Consider the following 16,123-nt stretch of genomic DNA (forward strand, 5'->3'; position numbering starts at 1 on the left):
CAGTCGGAGGGCGGAGATTCTGTGGAATTCATTGCCACAGACGGCCAAGTCAATGGATATTTTCAAGGAAGATGGACACAAAATGCCGGAGTAACCCAGCGGGACAAGGCAGCATCTCTGGAGAGAAGGAAAGGGTGGCGTTTCGGGTCGAGACCCGCCATCGGTGACTTTTAAGGCACAGATTGTCAAATTCCTGATTAGTAAGGGAGTCAGGGGTTACGGGGAGAGGGCAGGAGAATGGGATTGAGAGGGAAAGGTAGATCGGCCATGATTGAGTGGGGGAGTAGACTCGATGGGCCGAATGGCCTAATATGCTCCGAGGATTTATGAACATGAACGTTTACAGCGAGAGCCCTGGGTTTACGTACACTCCTGATGCAATACACTCCAGTAATAGATCTTCTTCTCGGAGAATGATTCTGCTGCTGGATGTTCCCACCGGGACCATGAACCTGGGCGTCTGTTCAGTGACCGGACGAGCTACAAATGGATGCAAACAGCAGTCAGTTACGTCAGCAACAGGCAGAACCTCACACAAGTACATAGTCATCAGTACGACTGATGCTTCAGCATATGGAAGGTGAGACAAGACTAGCGGCAGATTGGCACAGCGGTCGAGTTGCTGCCTTACAGCTCAAGAGACCCGGGTTCGATCCCGACTACGGGTGCTGTCTGTGTACGGAGTTTGTACGTTCTCCGCGTGACCGCTTTTGTTTTCTCCGAGATCTTCGGTTTCATCCCACACCCCAAAGACGTGTTGGCTAATTGGCTTGGTAGAAATGTAAATTGTCCCCAGCGTGTGTCGGATAGCGTTAATATGCGGGTCGGTGGTCGTTGGTCGGTGCGGACTCAGTGGGCCGAAGGGCCTGCTTCCGCGCTGTATCTCTGAACTAAACACTTTGGCCTCTTTAGACTTTAGTTTAGTTTAGTTTAGATATACAGTGTGGAAACAGGCCCGTCGGCCCAACGAGTTCGTGCTGACCAGCGATCACCTGTACACCCTACACAACAGGAGCAATTTACAGAAGCCAATCAACATACAAACCTCCACGTCCTTGGAATGTGGGAGGAAACCAGAGCACCCGGAGAAAACCCACGCAGTCTTTGGGATCTGGGAGTTAACATGGTGGGGTCTCGAGGTTGAGATCGAACCGTGATCTCTGGCGCTGTGAGACTGCAGCTCTACTCTGTATATCACTGCATCACCACTGCAGAGTTTAGAAGGATGAAGGGGGGACCTCATTGAAACTTACCGAATGGTGACAGGCCGGGATAGAATGGATGTGGAAAGGATGCTTCCACTAGTGGGAGAGTCTAGGACCAGAGGTCACAGCTTCAGGATTAAAGGATGTTCCTTTAGGAAGGAGATGAGGAGGAATTTCTTTAGTCTTTCTAACAGGTGAATCTGTAGAATTAATTGCCGCGGAAGACTGCGGAGGCCAAATCAATGGATATTTTTGAAGCAGAGATACTAAGGTTCTTGATTAATAAGGGTGTCAGAGCTGGAGTGACTTCGCAGGTTAGGCAGCATCACTGGAGAAAGACACAAAATGCTGGATTAACTCAGCGGGACAGGCAGCATCTCTGGAGAACATGGATCGGTGACATTTCTGGTCGGACAAGGGTCCCGACTCGAAACGTTACCTGTCCATGTTCTCCAGAGACCTTGCTTGACCCGCTGAGTTACTCCAGCACTTTCTGCCCTGTTGTGCAAACCAGCATCTGCAATTTCTTTGATTCTACAATCAGGAATGTCCATAGTAGAGATGTAAAATTGTCCTTGAGATCCAATGACATACTTTTGAAATCCACATATTTGTAACATTGAAAACATTGCAAGCAAAAATGGCGCACAAACTAACCCCAGAAATAACAAATACGTTAATGGGTTGGTGTTGGGTATCTTGAAAAATACGAAGTCGTCGATTTTATTGTAATATGCACATGTATAATGTGGTACAAGTACCTTGAAAATCTCGCTTAAATCAGCATTAGAGACACATGTACTTAGACAACACACAAAACATCAATTATATATAAATCATACAAGACAGTGTAAAGAATATGACAAAACATTAGTGCAAAACACATTTAGAAAAGCAAGTCCATGGTAGTGAAAGAGAGAAAAGCAAAGTGCTGGAGTAACTCAGCGGGTCAGGCAGCATCTGTGGAGAAAAATGCCAGGTGATATTTCATGTTGGGGCCCTTCTTCGAGCCAAACCATCACCTGGCCTTTTTCTCCTGAAACGTTGCATGACCCAATGAGTTACTCCAACACTTTGTGTCTTTCTTTGGTACAAACCAGCATCTGCAGTTCTTTGCTTCTACCTGGTGAAAGTGGTGTGCCGTTGTTGAGGTGGGATTGGGTTACACAGGTTGGTTCAAGACCCTGTTGGTTGTAGGGGAGTGGATGTTCCTGAACTTGGTGGTGTGGGAGTTCAGACCTACGCCTGACAGTGAGAAGAGGGCATAGCCCGGATGGTGGGCCTTGGTTGATAAATGATGCCATCTCGATTAAGGTCCACTTGTCCCCAAAGCCTATTCCAAACTATTCGAGGATAGCGAAGAAGTGCAAGGAAAGAGATTATTGGGCCCTTGAGAGAGATCTTTATTAGCCACAGGCCATCCCAGAAGATTAGCCAAACAGCCAGCGTTTTTCCTTTGTTTAAGAAGGACTTCAGTGATAAACACAAAAAGCTGGAGTAACTCAGCAGGACAGGCAGCATCTCTGGAGAGAAGGAATGGGTGCCCTTTCTAGTCGAGACCCTTCTTCAGACTGGCAAACTGGCATCAGTGGTAGAGAAATTATTGGAAAAGATTCTTCGGGACAGGATTTACTTACATTTGGAAATGTTCAAACTGATCAAAGGTTCTTTAGTATAAGAAAATAACTGCAGATGCTGGTACAAATCGAAGGTATTTATTCAAAAAATGTTGGAGTAACTCAGCAGGTCCGGCAGCATCTCAGGAGAGAAGGAATGGGTGACGTTTCGGGTCGAGACCCTTCTTCAGACTGATGTCAGGGGGGGCGGGACAAAGGAAGGATATAGGTGGTGACAGGAAGATAGAGGGAGATCTGGGAAGGAGGAGGGGAAGAGAGGGACAGAGGAACTATCTAAAGTTGGAGAAGTCGATGTTCATACCACTGGGCTGCAAACTGCCCAGGCGAAATATGAGGTGCTGTTCCTCCAATTTGCGGTGAGCCTCACTATGGCACTGGAGGAGGCCCATGACAGAAAGGTCAGACTGGGAATGGGAGGGGGAGGTGAATTGCTCGGCCACCGGGAGATCAGGTTGGTCAATGCGGACCGAGCGCAGGTGTTGAGCGAAGCGATCGCCGAGCCTGCGCTTGGTTTCGCCGATGTAAATAAGTTGACATCTGGAGCAGCGGATGCCGTCAGTAACTTGTCACTTTCTTTGTTGAACTAAATTAAAGCGCGTGTTGCAATCAAAAGCGCTTGAACAGTTGGCTTGATGTTGGGGGAGGAACTGACTCCCAAATATGATTGCGTTTTTTGAAGAGGAGGCACAAAACGATTGGTAATGGTGGAGCACATCGTCAATGTGAACTCTAATGGCGCATTTGACAAGGTCTCTTAGCGTCGTTTATTTGGTAACAAATAACATAACGTGAGCTCGCAGAATTAGGCTGGGGAACCGGGGAATGCGGGAATGGAGAAGGGGACGTGGCAGGGAAAAGATGAGGGAGAGTCAGGTTGAAGAAGGGTCTCGACCCGAACCGTTACCGATCCATTCCCTCGACACGAAACGCCACCTATTCCTTTTCTCCAGAGATGCTGCCTGTCCCCGCTGAGTTACTCCGGCTTTTTGCCCCTATCTTCAGTTTGAACCAGCATCCGCAGTTCCTTCCTACATGAGTGATAGGTGGATACAGGTGGGGTCTATCCCTTGTCTGGCTGTGTCCTGCCCACACTTTCTCCCCCCTTAGCTGCAACCAGTCTGAAGATGCGTCGCGACCCGAAAGGTCACCTACGCACGTCCTCCAAAGACGCTGCCTAAGCCGCTGCCTAAGCCGCTGAGTGACTCCAGCACTTTGTGTCTTTTTCCTTATTGTAAACCTGCATCTGCAGTTCCTTGTGCCTGCAGCAACATGTTGAATATTTGGTATAAGAGCTCATCGCAAGGGTGGGGGCGGGGGGGGGGGGGAAATAACTGTGGCCATGTTACTTAAAAGCATCAGCGTTGAAATCGTTCCCCACAAAGTCTCTGGGAGATTCTCAACCTCCACCCTGCCTCTCGGTCCACCCCTCACTGACAGGGGCTTCAGCTACCCTGGGCTGAGAGACAACAAAACCTTTCCTCTTAAACCTCTTTGCTCTATCGCCATCCCTCGTCCGCAACCTGCTTCTGACCACCGCTGACATTCGCTTTCTCCTCTGCGAGTTCATGTGACAGGAGCAGAATTAGGCCACTCGGCCCATCGAGTCTGCTCCCCCACTCAACCGTGGCTGATCTACCGTATTCACAAAATGCCGGAGTAACCCAGCGGGTCAGGCAGCATCTCCGGAGAGAAGGAACGGGCGAGACCCTTCTTCAGAAACGACACGTGTTCCTTCTCTACAAGATGCTGCCTGACCCGCTGAGTTACTCCAGCATTTTATGTCTACCTTCGATTTAAACCAGCATCTGCAGTTCTTTGTAAGAAAATAACTGCAGATGCCGGTACAAATCGAAGGTATTTATTCACAACATGCTGGAGTAACTCAGCAGGTCAGGCAGCATCTCAGGAGAGAAGGAATGGGCGACGTTTCGGGTCAAGACCCTTCTTCAGACTGAAGTTCTTTCCTACGCGTGGCTGATCTCTTTTTCCCTCAATCCCACTCTCCTGCCTTCACCGCACAACCCCTGACACCCTTATTAATCAAGAATCTGTCAATCTCCGTCTTAAAAAATATCCATTGACCTGACCTCCACAGCCATCTGTGGCAATGAATTCCACAGATTCACCACCAGCTGGCTAAAGAAATTCCTTCTCATCTCCTTTCTAAAGGAACGTCCTTTTATTCTGAAGCTGTGCCCTCTGGTCCTAGACTCTCCCACCAGTGGAAGCATCCTCTCTATCCAGGCCTTTCGCTGGTGGGTTAGTTTCAATGAGATCCTCCCTCATCCTTCTTAAAACCAGCGAGTACAGGCCAAGTGCCAACAAACGCTCATCATACGCTAACCCAATCATCCCCGGGATCATTCTCGTAAACTATTTCTGGACCCTCTCCAACGCCAGCACATCCCTCCTCAGTAGGGTTGCCAACTATCTCACTCCCAAATATGGGACAAGATGATGTCAACCCCCACGCCCCATGTGACCTCACCCAGCCATCGGCCACCTGCTCCCGCTCCACCAACGGCAGCGGTAGGCGGGTTGCTACGCAACCTCCGTTAGGCGGCGCCCGGGCCTCCGGGCCTACACTGTCCGGAGCTACACTGTCCGGAGCTACAGCGTCCGGGCCTACAGCGTCCGGGTCTACAGCGTCCGGGCCGACAGTGTCCGGGCCTACAGCGTCCGGGCCTACAGCGTCCGGGTCTACAGCGTCCGGGCCTACAGCGTCCGGGCCTACAGCGTCCGGGTCTACAGCGTCCGGGCCGACAGTGTCCGGGCCTACAGCGTCCGGGCCTACAGCGTCCGGGCCTACAGCGTCCGGGTCTACAGCGTCCGGGCCTACAGCGTCCGGGCCTTCAGCGTACGGGCCTACAGTGTCCGGACCTACAGCGTCCGGGGCTACAGCGTCCGGGCCGACAGAGCCCGGGCCTAAAGCATCCGGGCCTACAGTGTCCGGGCCTACAGCGTCCGGGCCTACAGTTCCGGGCCTACAGTGTCTGGGCCCACAGCGCCCCCCGGGCCTAATACGGGACAAGGGCGGTCCCCTACGAGACAAACCAATTTAGCCCAAAATACAGGATGTCCCGGCTAATACGGGCCAATTGGCAAACCCTGCTCCTCAGGTATGTGACCCAAAACTGCTTAAAATACTCCAAATGCGGTCCGACCTGTGCCTTATAAAGCCTCAGCATTACATCCCTGTTTGTACAACACCTTGCCTTGTATACCATCTGTACAAACAGTAATAGTAACAGTAATGAAACTTAACAATTTAAATCCAATTCTGGCAAAGCTGCTCTGAGTTTCCAAGGCAATCCTGGCCCATTTCCCATCAGGCTGCAAGATTCCCCCCGTTGTAGGCCGGGGCTCAAAGGTTCTGCGCAGGTTTCGCCCAAGTGTGAGCCGTCAGGTTAGGACAAAGGTTAGGCCGAGTGAGGGATGAGCAGGTTAGAACACAGACTCTTTTCTCTGAAACGTGCCGTAACTCACCACCAGTATCATTCAGAATAGTGGGGAATGTTTCATAACTGGTCTCCACTGCAACAAATAAAATAAAATGAGCTTGGGGGGGGGGGGGGGGGGAATCCAGGCAGGAGAAATGGGGGAAGCTCGGGAGGGGAGGGGGGTGGAGGGTGTGGGAGGGGAAGGACGAGGGGGAATGCTGTCGAGGAATGAAGGGGGGTTGCGCAAGGAAGAAAGGGTGTGGAACGGCAGATGTCAGGGTAAGTGGTAGGGCAGTGGGAAGATGTTATCGTAAAGAGGGTTAAGTCAGCCGAGGGAAGCAGCAAAGGGTTTACCACAAGAAGCATATCTGAGGGATGGAAGGAGAATTATTCTTAAATAGGCTTGTATACACTGGAATTTAGAAGGATGAGAGGAGATCTTATCGGAACGTATAAGATTATTAAGGGGTTGGACACGTTAGAGGCAGGAAACTTGTTCCCAATGTTGGGGGAGTCCAGAACAAGGGGCCACAGTTTAAGAATAAGGGGTAGGCCATTTAGAACTGAGATGAGGAAAAACCTTTTCAGTCAGAGAGTTGTGAATCTGTGGAATTCTCTGCCTCAGAAGGCAGTGGAGGCCAATTCTCTGAATGCATTCAAGAGAGAGCTGGATAGAGCTCTTAATGATAGTGGAGTCAGGGGTATGGGGAGAAGGCAGGAACGGGGTACTGATTGAGAATGATCAGCCATGATCACATTGAATGGCGGTGCTGGCTCGAAGGGCCGAATGGCCTCCTCCTGCACCTATTGTCTATAAAAATAATGAATATGAGGCATATCCACACACTGGGAAACGCACTGGGATACGTCACCGATCCGTGAACTGAATATCAAATATCATAACACCCATTATATTAAAACTAAACAGGTTGGCAAAGTTAAAAACTTAAAACTGCAGCATAACCGAACAAGGCAGCATTATGTGGAGATTAGGAACTGCAGATGCTGGCTGTACTGAAAAGGACACAAATCGCTGGAGTAACTCAGCGGGTCTGGCAGCATCTCTGGAGGACATGGACAGATGACGTTTCGGGTCGGGACCCTTCTTCAGGCAGCGTTAAGGCAGCATTGTGCTGGAGTGAGATGTGCTTTGTTGCTGATTCACACTCGCTCAGCGGGATGGGAGGGAGGGGATGGTGGAGAAGAGCCCTCCAAAAATCAGATGACACACAAAGAACTTCTGAGGGAAACCTAGCGAATGTGCAACTCCAGAAGGGGTTGTATGTTGGAGATACTGACAGGCAAAGCCCCCGTCACTGGAGACGGCCAAGATGGAAATAGGAGAGTGAAACACAACAGGACGGTGCTCGGTGGATCAGGCAGCATCCGTGGAGGGAATGGTCAGACAGGCAACGTTTCCGGTCGGGAACCTTCTTCAGACGCACAGCGTCGGGACCCTTGGTTGATCTCCCTGTGACCGTGTGGGTTTCCTCCGGGCACTCTGGGTTTCCCCTCGAATCCCAAAGATGCGCAGGTTCGGTTCGTAGGTTAATAGATCTCTGTGAAGTTGCCTCTCCTGTGGAGAGAGTGGATGTGAAACTGGGATGACTATAGAATTAACAAAGGGGCGATCAATGGTTGGCATGGACTCAGTGGGCCGAAGGGCCAATTTCCATGCTTGATATCGTTCAGTCAATCAATCTTGAGAAAAACGCAAAGTACTTTGCAGGTTCTTTAAGGCTTCTCATACAACTCAGCGGGTCAGGCAGCATCCGCGGAGGGAATCAGCACCTCCCAGCCGATCATTTGGGTTGAGAGGGAGTATTCGCTCTATGTTTCTTCTTCTGCTTTCTTGGAGGTTCGGAAAGATGGGGTCCAATGTTGCGACAGTGCTTCTTGGACTTGGCATCTTCCGCCAAAGAACGGCGGGCATCTTATCGAAAGTCGACGCCTTCCTCGACGAGCCTTTCAAAGGCCACCGGATGGCGCACCAGGCTGAGAATCCTCATTGCGCTTTGACATCCTACTTCTTCGGCTCAGTTCAATCTCAAATGAGGTTGGATTCCGAATTACCGGTGGCTTTCTGCGTGGAGTCTGCATGTTCTTCCTCCAAATGGGCCTGCAATCGTGGGGGGGGGGGGGGGGGCAACGGTAGAGTTGCTGCCTTACAGCACCAGGGACCCGGGTGCAATCCTGACCACGGGTGCTGTCCGTACGGAGTTTGCACGTTCTCACAGTGACCCACTTGGGAGCTCCGGTTTCCAAAGACGTAGAGGTTTGTAGGTTAATTGTAGGTCTGTAAATTGTAAATCGTCCCCAGTGTGTGGGATGTTGCTGGTGTACAGGTGATCGTTTGACAGCGTGGACACGGTGGCCCCAAGGGGCAAATTTCAACGCCTTATCTATAAACTAAACTAAACTGAAATCACTGTGTCCACCCCGGGTTCTGTCTCTTCCCCTGCTCCCATGCCAGTCAATAGACAATAGATAATAGGTGCAGAAGTAGGCCATTCGGCCCTTCGCGCCAGCACCGCCAAGTCATGTCAAGCCCATGCCCTTTGGCTCCTGAACCTCGTCCATCGGGCACTAAAGTTCTCCTCCTCGATCCAAGTCCACATCTCCTTCCATCTCCACTGATCTATGGAGAGCTCGCCTAGGTTTTGCAGCCTTGCCATGTGGCTGAGACACCCTACTCTTCATTGAGATGTCCCCTACACTTTCCCCAAGGCATCTGTTGAGCATTGCTTTAGCAAACATGTAAATCTCTCAAAACAATTATCCGTGTACGCTACACAAGAACCTCACACAAACTCTGCAGTGGCCCCTATTTTTGCAGCACAGTCTAAAGTTGACAGGTCAATAGACAATAGGTGCAGGAGTAGGCCATTCGGCCCTTCGAGCCAGCACCGCCAATCAATGTGATCATGGCTGATCATTCTCAATCAGTACCCCGTTCCTGCCTTCTCCCCATACCCCCCTGACTCTGCTATTCTTAAGAGCTCTCTCTTGAACGCATTCAGAGAATTGGCCTCCACTGCCTTCTGAGGCAGAGAATTCCACAGATTCACAACTCTCTGACTGAAAAAGTTTTTCCTCATCTCCGTTCTAAATGGCCTACCCCTTATTCTTAAACTGTGTGGCCCCTTGTTCTGGACTCGCCCAACATTGGGAACACGTTTCCTGCCTCTAACGTGTCCAACCCCTTAATAATCTTATATGTTTCGATAAGATAAGGTCGATGAAGCATCCATAAGTATTTCTTAATAGAAGTATACAAAATTATGAGAGGAATAGACAGGTTAGACAGTCAGTTCATTTTCCCCAGAGTGGAAATGTCCAACACTAGATGGTATAACTATAAAATAAGATGGGGAATGGTTAATGGAGATGTGGGGGCCAAGTTCTTTTTACAGAGAGGGTTGTGGGGGCCTGGAACGCGTTGCCAAGGTTTGTGGGGGCCTGGAACGGTGGAGGCAGATATAATAGTGGTGTTTACGAGGGTTTTTGATAGGCGCATGGAATAGATGGATATTGCACACAGATGATATCAGTTTAACTTGTTTAGTTTATTGTCACGTGTACCGAGGTAAAGTGAAAAGCTTTTGTTGCGTGATATCCAGTCAGCGGAAGGACAATACAAAGCAAAAAATTTAAAAGAGAGTTAGATGGAGCTCTGGGGGCTAGTGGAATCAAGGGATACGGGGAGAAGGCAGGCACGGGTTACTGATTGTGGATGATCAGCCATGATCACAATGAATGGCGGTGCTGGCTCGAAGGGCCAAATGGCCTCCTCCTGCACCTATTTTCTATGTTTCAATGTTTCTAATACGTGATTACAATCAAGTCGTCAACAGTGTACAAACACATGATAAAGGGAATGACGTTTAGTGCAAGATGAAGTCCAAGAAAGTGCGATTAAAGATAGCCCCGAGGGTCCCCAACGAGGTGGGTAATAGCTCAGGTCTACTCTCTAGTTGTTGGTAGTGTGGCGGTCCCTGGCTATAAGGCCACTCCTTGGGTCAGCCCCCTCGGCACTTGACGGACAGGCTTAAGGGGTTAAGAGTCAGCCCGTTGGGGGGGAGTGGTTTATCCTTAGGTGGACTTCGCTGTGAGTCGAAGCTCACAGTCAAATAAAGAGCTTTTCTAAACCTGCCTGGCGTCCAGCCTTTTCTCTGGCCTTCGCCAGGCCACTGCAGTAGGATGGTTCAGTTTGATTGAATTAGAAGGGCCTGTTCTTGCGCTGTACTGTCCTACAATATAAAATGTTCATGGCAATCTGAAAGCAAGTGATTTCCACTGCAATCCCTAGGTTAGATACCCTTTGTCCACACAGAAACCGACCAATCCATTACAGTAGGGTGGATACTCACTGGTCAGCACTTTGATGGTGATGGGGTTTTTCTGCTGGATGGTCTGAGTGAAGGGGAACCGGGCGTTGCAGATGTAATCGAAGCGAGCGTCACTGCGTCTCACGTTGGAGAAGTAGAGATCGCCGTTCAGCGCCTGAGACACCCGCGTGTCCTGAGGGATCAAGTCCATGTCTGAAAACAAGCAAGGGTCAATGGTCAACGATCAATAGTCAACGATCAATTGTCAATGGTCAATAATCAATTGACAATTGTCAATAGTCAATGGTCAATAATCAATGGTCAACAATCAATGGACAATGGTCAATGGACAATGGTCAATGGTCAATAGTCAATGGTCAATGGTCAATGGTCAACAATTCAATGGACAATGGTCAATAGTCAATGGTCAACGATCGATGGTCAATAATCAATGGTCAACGATCAATGGTCAATGATCAATGGTCATCAATCAATGGTCAATGGTCAATGATCAACGATCAATGGTCAATGATCAATGGTCAACGATCAATGGTCAACGATCAATGGTCAATGATCAATGGTCAATGATCAACGATCAATGGTCAACGGTCAATGATCAATGGTCAATGGTCAATGATCAACGATCAATGTTCAATGATCAATATTCAATGATCAATGGTCAATGATCAATGATCAATGGTCAATGGTCAATGGTCAATGATCAATGATTAATGGTCAATGGTCAACAATCATAGAGTCATAGAGTGATACAGTGTGGAAACAGGCCCTTCGGCCCAACTTGACCATACCGGCCAACAATGTCCCAGCTACATTAGTCCCACCTGCCTGCACTTGGTCCATATCCCTCCAAACCTGTCCTGTCCATGTACCTGTCTAACTGTTTCTTAAACGTTGGGATAGTCCCAGCCTCAACTATCTCCTCTGGCAGCTCACTCCATACACCCACCGCCCTTTGTGTGAAAAAGTTATCCCTCAGATTCCTATGAAATCTTTTTCTCTTCACCTTGAACCTACGCCCCCTCTATGACCATTGTCAACGGTCAATGGTGTATTACTGTCACAGATGCCACAGTTTAAGAATACGGGGTAGGCCATTTAGAACGGAGATGAGGAAGAACTCGGTTGTTTCCGCGCTGAATCTCTAAAACTAAAAAAAAAAAATTAAACCCAGAACGCGACTTCTGGATGAATGTTTCCACGTTTTGCAAGAACTTTTAAGGCCAGGTTTGGCAGAGCAAAAACTTACTGCTGTTCATCCAGAAGATGACAGGTGGGGGGAGGCCAGCGGGAGGTTGGCAGGGCAGGATCACGGACACTCCATCCTGGACCACGATCGGCTCCACGTTCCCTCTCCTCCACAGGGGCGCCTCTGTACGTGAACAAAACACAACGACATTGTCCGTGAAACAGGCTCAGCGTCCCTCAGTCAGTCACAAGTCACGGCAGCTTCAAGAGATCTTATCGAAACGTATAATAATAATAATAATAATAATAAGCATTTATTTTATATAGCGCTTTACCAGGTGCTCAAAGCGCTTTACAAAAACAGTTATAACATAAAAACAAACAGACAAACTATCCTGACGGAGAAGCGGCGAACAAACAGCGCCAGCGTCCTCTCACGTCAGGGTCCGGCAGTAGACAACAAAAAGCACAGGACACACAGATACAATTTGAACACAAACAGCCATCACAGTGATTGCTCCAGGCACACCCTCACTGTGATGGAAGGCAAAGAAAAGTCATTATCTCCTCCTCATTCTTCTCCCGTGGCGCCATAAGATTATTAAGGGGTTGGACACGTTAGAGGCAGGAAACATGTTCCCAATGTTGGGGGAGTCCAGAACCAGGGGCCACAGTTTAAGAATAAGGGGTAGGGCCATTTGGAACGGAGATGAGGAAAAACTTTTTCAGTCAGAGAGTTGTGAATCTGTGGAATTCTCTGCCTCAGAAGGCAGTGGAGGCCAATTCTCTGAATGCATTCAAGAGAGAGCTGGATAGAGCTCTTAAGGATAGCGGAGTCAGGGGGTGTGGGGAGAAGGCAGGAACGGGGTACTGATTGAGAATGATCAGCCATGATCACATTGAATGGCGGTGCTGGCTCGAAGGGCCGAATGGCCTCCTCCTGCACCTATTGTCTATTGTCTATTGTCTAAGAGAGAAACACGGGACTGCATCCGGAGGAAGTGAACTGCGGGTGCAGGTTTACACCGAAGATAGACATAAAATACCGGGATTGTTTAGTTCGGAGTAACGGCGCGGTAAAACAGGCCCTTTCGGCCCGACGGGTCCACGCCGACCAGCGATCCCCGCACGTTAACACTATCCTACACCCACTCGGGACAATTTTTACATTTACACCAATGCAATTAACCTACGAAACCCGCACGTCTTTGGAGTGTGGGAGGAAATGCCGAAGATCTCGGAGAAAACCCATGCAGGTCACGGGGGGATCGTACAAACTCCGTACAGACAGCACCGGAATTTAGAAGGATGAGAGGAGATCTTATCTAAACGTATAAGATTATTAAGGGGTTGGACACGTTAGAGGCAGGAAACATGTTCCCAATGTTGGGGGAGTCCAGAACAAGGGGCCACAGTTTAAGAATAACTTTCAGTCAGGGAGTTGTGAATCTGTGGAATTCTCTGCCTCAGAAGGCAGTGGAGGCCAATTCTCTGAATGCATTCAAGAGAGAGCTGGATAGAGCTCTTAAGGATAGCGGAGTCAGGGGGTGTGGGGAGAAGGCAAGAACGGGGTACTGATTGAGAATGATCAGCCATGATCACATTGAATGGCGGTGCTGGCTCGAAGGGCCGAATGGCCTCCTCCTGCACCTATTGTCTATTGTCTATTGTCTATTGTCTATTGTCACCCTTAGCCGGGATCGAACCCGGGTCTCCGGCGCTGCATTCGGTCCAAGGCAGCAACTCTACCGCTGCACCACCGTGACCGCCCTAAATTGTATTCCTTGGAGCACAGGTTGAGGAAGGGCGATCTTATAGAGTCGTGTATGATCACACGAATAGATGGGGTAAATGCACAGTGTATTTTACCCAGAGTCGGTGAATCATTTGTACACCGTGGAGGGCTCGATTGCAATCATGTGTTGTCTTTCCGCTGACTGGTTAGCACGCAACAAAAGCTTTTCACTGTACCTTGGTACGCGTGACAATAAACTACACTCAAACTAAACTCAAACTCAGGAACCAGAGGGCATAGGTTTAAGGTGAAGGGGGGGGGGGGGGGGAAGACTTAACAGGAACCTGAGATGCAACATTTTTCACACAAAGGGTGGTGGGTGTATGGAACGAGCTGCCGGAGGAGTTAGTTTAGGCAGGCACTATCACAAAGTTGAAAATACATTTGGACAGGTACATGGACAGGACAGGTTTAGAAGGATATGGGCCAAATGCAGGCAGGTTGGGGCAAGTGTAGATGGGGCATGTTGGTTGGTGTGGGCAAGTTGGGCCGAAGGGCCTGTTTCCACGCTGCATGACTCCATGAGTCAAGGATTGTTAACAGATAACCAGGGGTATATAAAAAAACAACATAAATTATAATTTGATGTAAATATGTTATTGTGTGCAACTGAAGTCAAACTTAGGGTGCAGGAAAGAACTGCAGAGGCTGGCTTAAAACCAAGGTAGACACAAAATGCCTGTCCCGCTGAGTGTCTCCATTTTGTGTCCTACTTATGTGGCTCATTTGAACCATAACCCAGACAGTTTCGGACGCTTCCAGGGTTACGTCCGCGCCCTGGTGGTGTTGGAGAGGGACTACGCGCTGTCCACGGGCTCCCTGGGGGAATTCCGGGACCGCTGGGCACCGCGGGAGGTTGGATGCATCCAGGACACGGATTGTAATATAGTTGTATAATAGTTTCATTTGCTGTATTTGTTTGTATTGTATTCTGGTGGTGGGTTACATTTTGTTTTATTGCATTCTTAATTATTCTTAATTGTTAACCGTATGTTTTTGTGTTGTCATTTGTGAGCGGAGCACCGAGGCACATTCCTTCTATGTGCACATACTTGGCCAATAAACTTATTCATTCATTCATTCATTCATTCATTCATTCATTCATTCATTCATTCATTCATTCATTCATTCATTCATTCATTCATTCATTTAAGAATAGTTTAAGAATAAGCGGTAGGGCCATTTGGAATGGAGATGAGGAAAAACTTTTTCAGTCAGAGAGTTGCAAATCTGTGGAATTCTCTGCCTCAGAAGGCAGTGGAGGCCAATTCTCTGGATGCTTTCAAGAGAGAGCTAGATGGAGCTCTTAAGGATAGCGGAGTCGGGGGGTATGGGGAGAGGGCAGGAACGGGGTACTAATTGAGAATGATCAGCCATGATCACATTGAATGGCGGTGCTGGCTCGAAGGGCCGAGTGGCCTCCTCCTGCACCTCTTGTCTATTGTCTTTTGTCCATTCATTGTAAATATTATTTTTAAATAATTGAGTAATTGAATACAAAAAGTAAATTAAAAATACAGTTTCAGATGCTTCCTCATCTTACTGGAGACTTGGAGGTGTATCTTGTTGGAGAGGGCCGTGCCATGGTCGTTCCTGGCCGAGCACTGGTACTCCCCCTCGTAGTCCTCGGCCCGGCCACTGTATCGGAAGTCCATGACCAGGGTCCCCGACCGCGATCTCATCGACACCCTGGAGTCTTTGGCAACGTTGAAGAACTTCCCATTGCGCGTCCACGAGAATCTGTGGGGACCACAAGTCAGTCTTGTGTTGTTATATCGAAAAATGTATTCAATTATTGAAAATGATATTTACAACACAATAAAACGAAACAGAACCCACCACCAAGATACAAGACAAGCAAATATACACTAAACGGACAACTGTACAACTAGTGTAAGAAAATAACTGCAGATGCTGATACAAATCGAAGGTATTTATTTCACAAAATGCTGGAGTAACTCAGCAGGTCAGGCAGCATCTCAGGAGAGAAGGAATGGGTGACGTTTCGGGTCGAGACTCTTCTGAAGAAGGGTCTCGACCCGAAACGTCACCCATTCCTTCTCTCCTGAGATGCTGCCTGACCTGCTGAGTTACTCCAGCATTTTGCGAAATAAATACTGTACAACTATGTAACACTCCTTGTCAAGGATGCATTCAACCACCCCTCCCAACGATGCCCGGCAGTCCCGGAAATCCCCCAGGGTGCCCGTGGACAGCGCGTAGTCCCCTCTCTAACACCACCCGGGCACGGACGTAACCCCGGAAAACGGGCAGGCAGCTGGCTGGGGCAGAGCTTCCTCCTGGCGCCGTGACTCGCGGATGGCCAGCTTGGCTTGGCCACAGTTTACCACGTTGGGTACCATCGTTGAGTTGCTGCCTTACAGAGCCAGAGACCCAGGTTCCATCCTGACTGTGGCTGCTGTCTGTACGGAGTTTGCACCTTCTCCTCGTGACCTGCGTGGGTTTTCCCCCGGAAAGCTCACGTTTCCTCCCGCACCCCAAAGACGTGCAT

At 49.1% G+C, this 16,123-nt stretch overlaps 1 protein-coding gene across 17 annotated transcripts in view; it reads right to left on the bottom strand.

The window, feature by feature from the left end:
• nfasca (neurofascin homolog (chicken) a) overlaps window positions 1-16,123 on the bottom strand; it is a 180,438-nt gene that overhangs the window by 89,193 nt on the left and 75,122 nt on the right. For 16 of the 17 annotated variants that reach the window (XR_013548864.1, XM_078420937.1, XM_078420944.1 and 13 more), the window contains 4 exons: window positions 15,155-15,351; window positions 11,878-12,000; window positions 10,653-10,823; window positions 369-480 (listed from right to left, as the gene is read on the bottom strand). Coding sequence is in view for 16 of the 17 variants with exons in the window: in XM_078420937.1 (XP_078277063.1) it covers window positions 369-480; window positions 10,653-10,823; window positions 11,878-12,000; window positions 15,155-15,351 (603 nt within the window). In the remaining variant the exon portion in view is untranslated. Of the gene's footprint in view, window positions 1-368; window positions 481-6,328; window positions 6,338-10,652; window positions 10,824-11,877; window positions 12,001-15,154; window positions 15,352-16,123 lie in introns of those variants that run through there. The other variant, XM_078420950.1, reaches the window with a different exon arrangement.

This window comes from Rhinoraja longicauda, chromosome 24, assembly GCF_053455715.1.
Source record: "Rhinoraja longicauda isolate Sanriku21f chromosome 24, sRhiLon1.1, whole genome shotgun sequence".
NCBI lineage: Eukaryota > Metazoa > Chordata > Chondrichthyes > Rajiformes > Arhynchobatidae > Rhinoraja > Rhinoraja longicauda.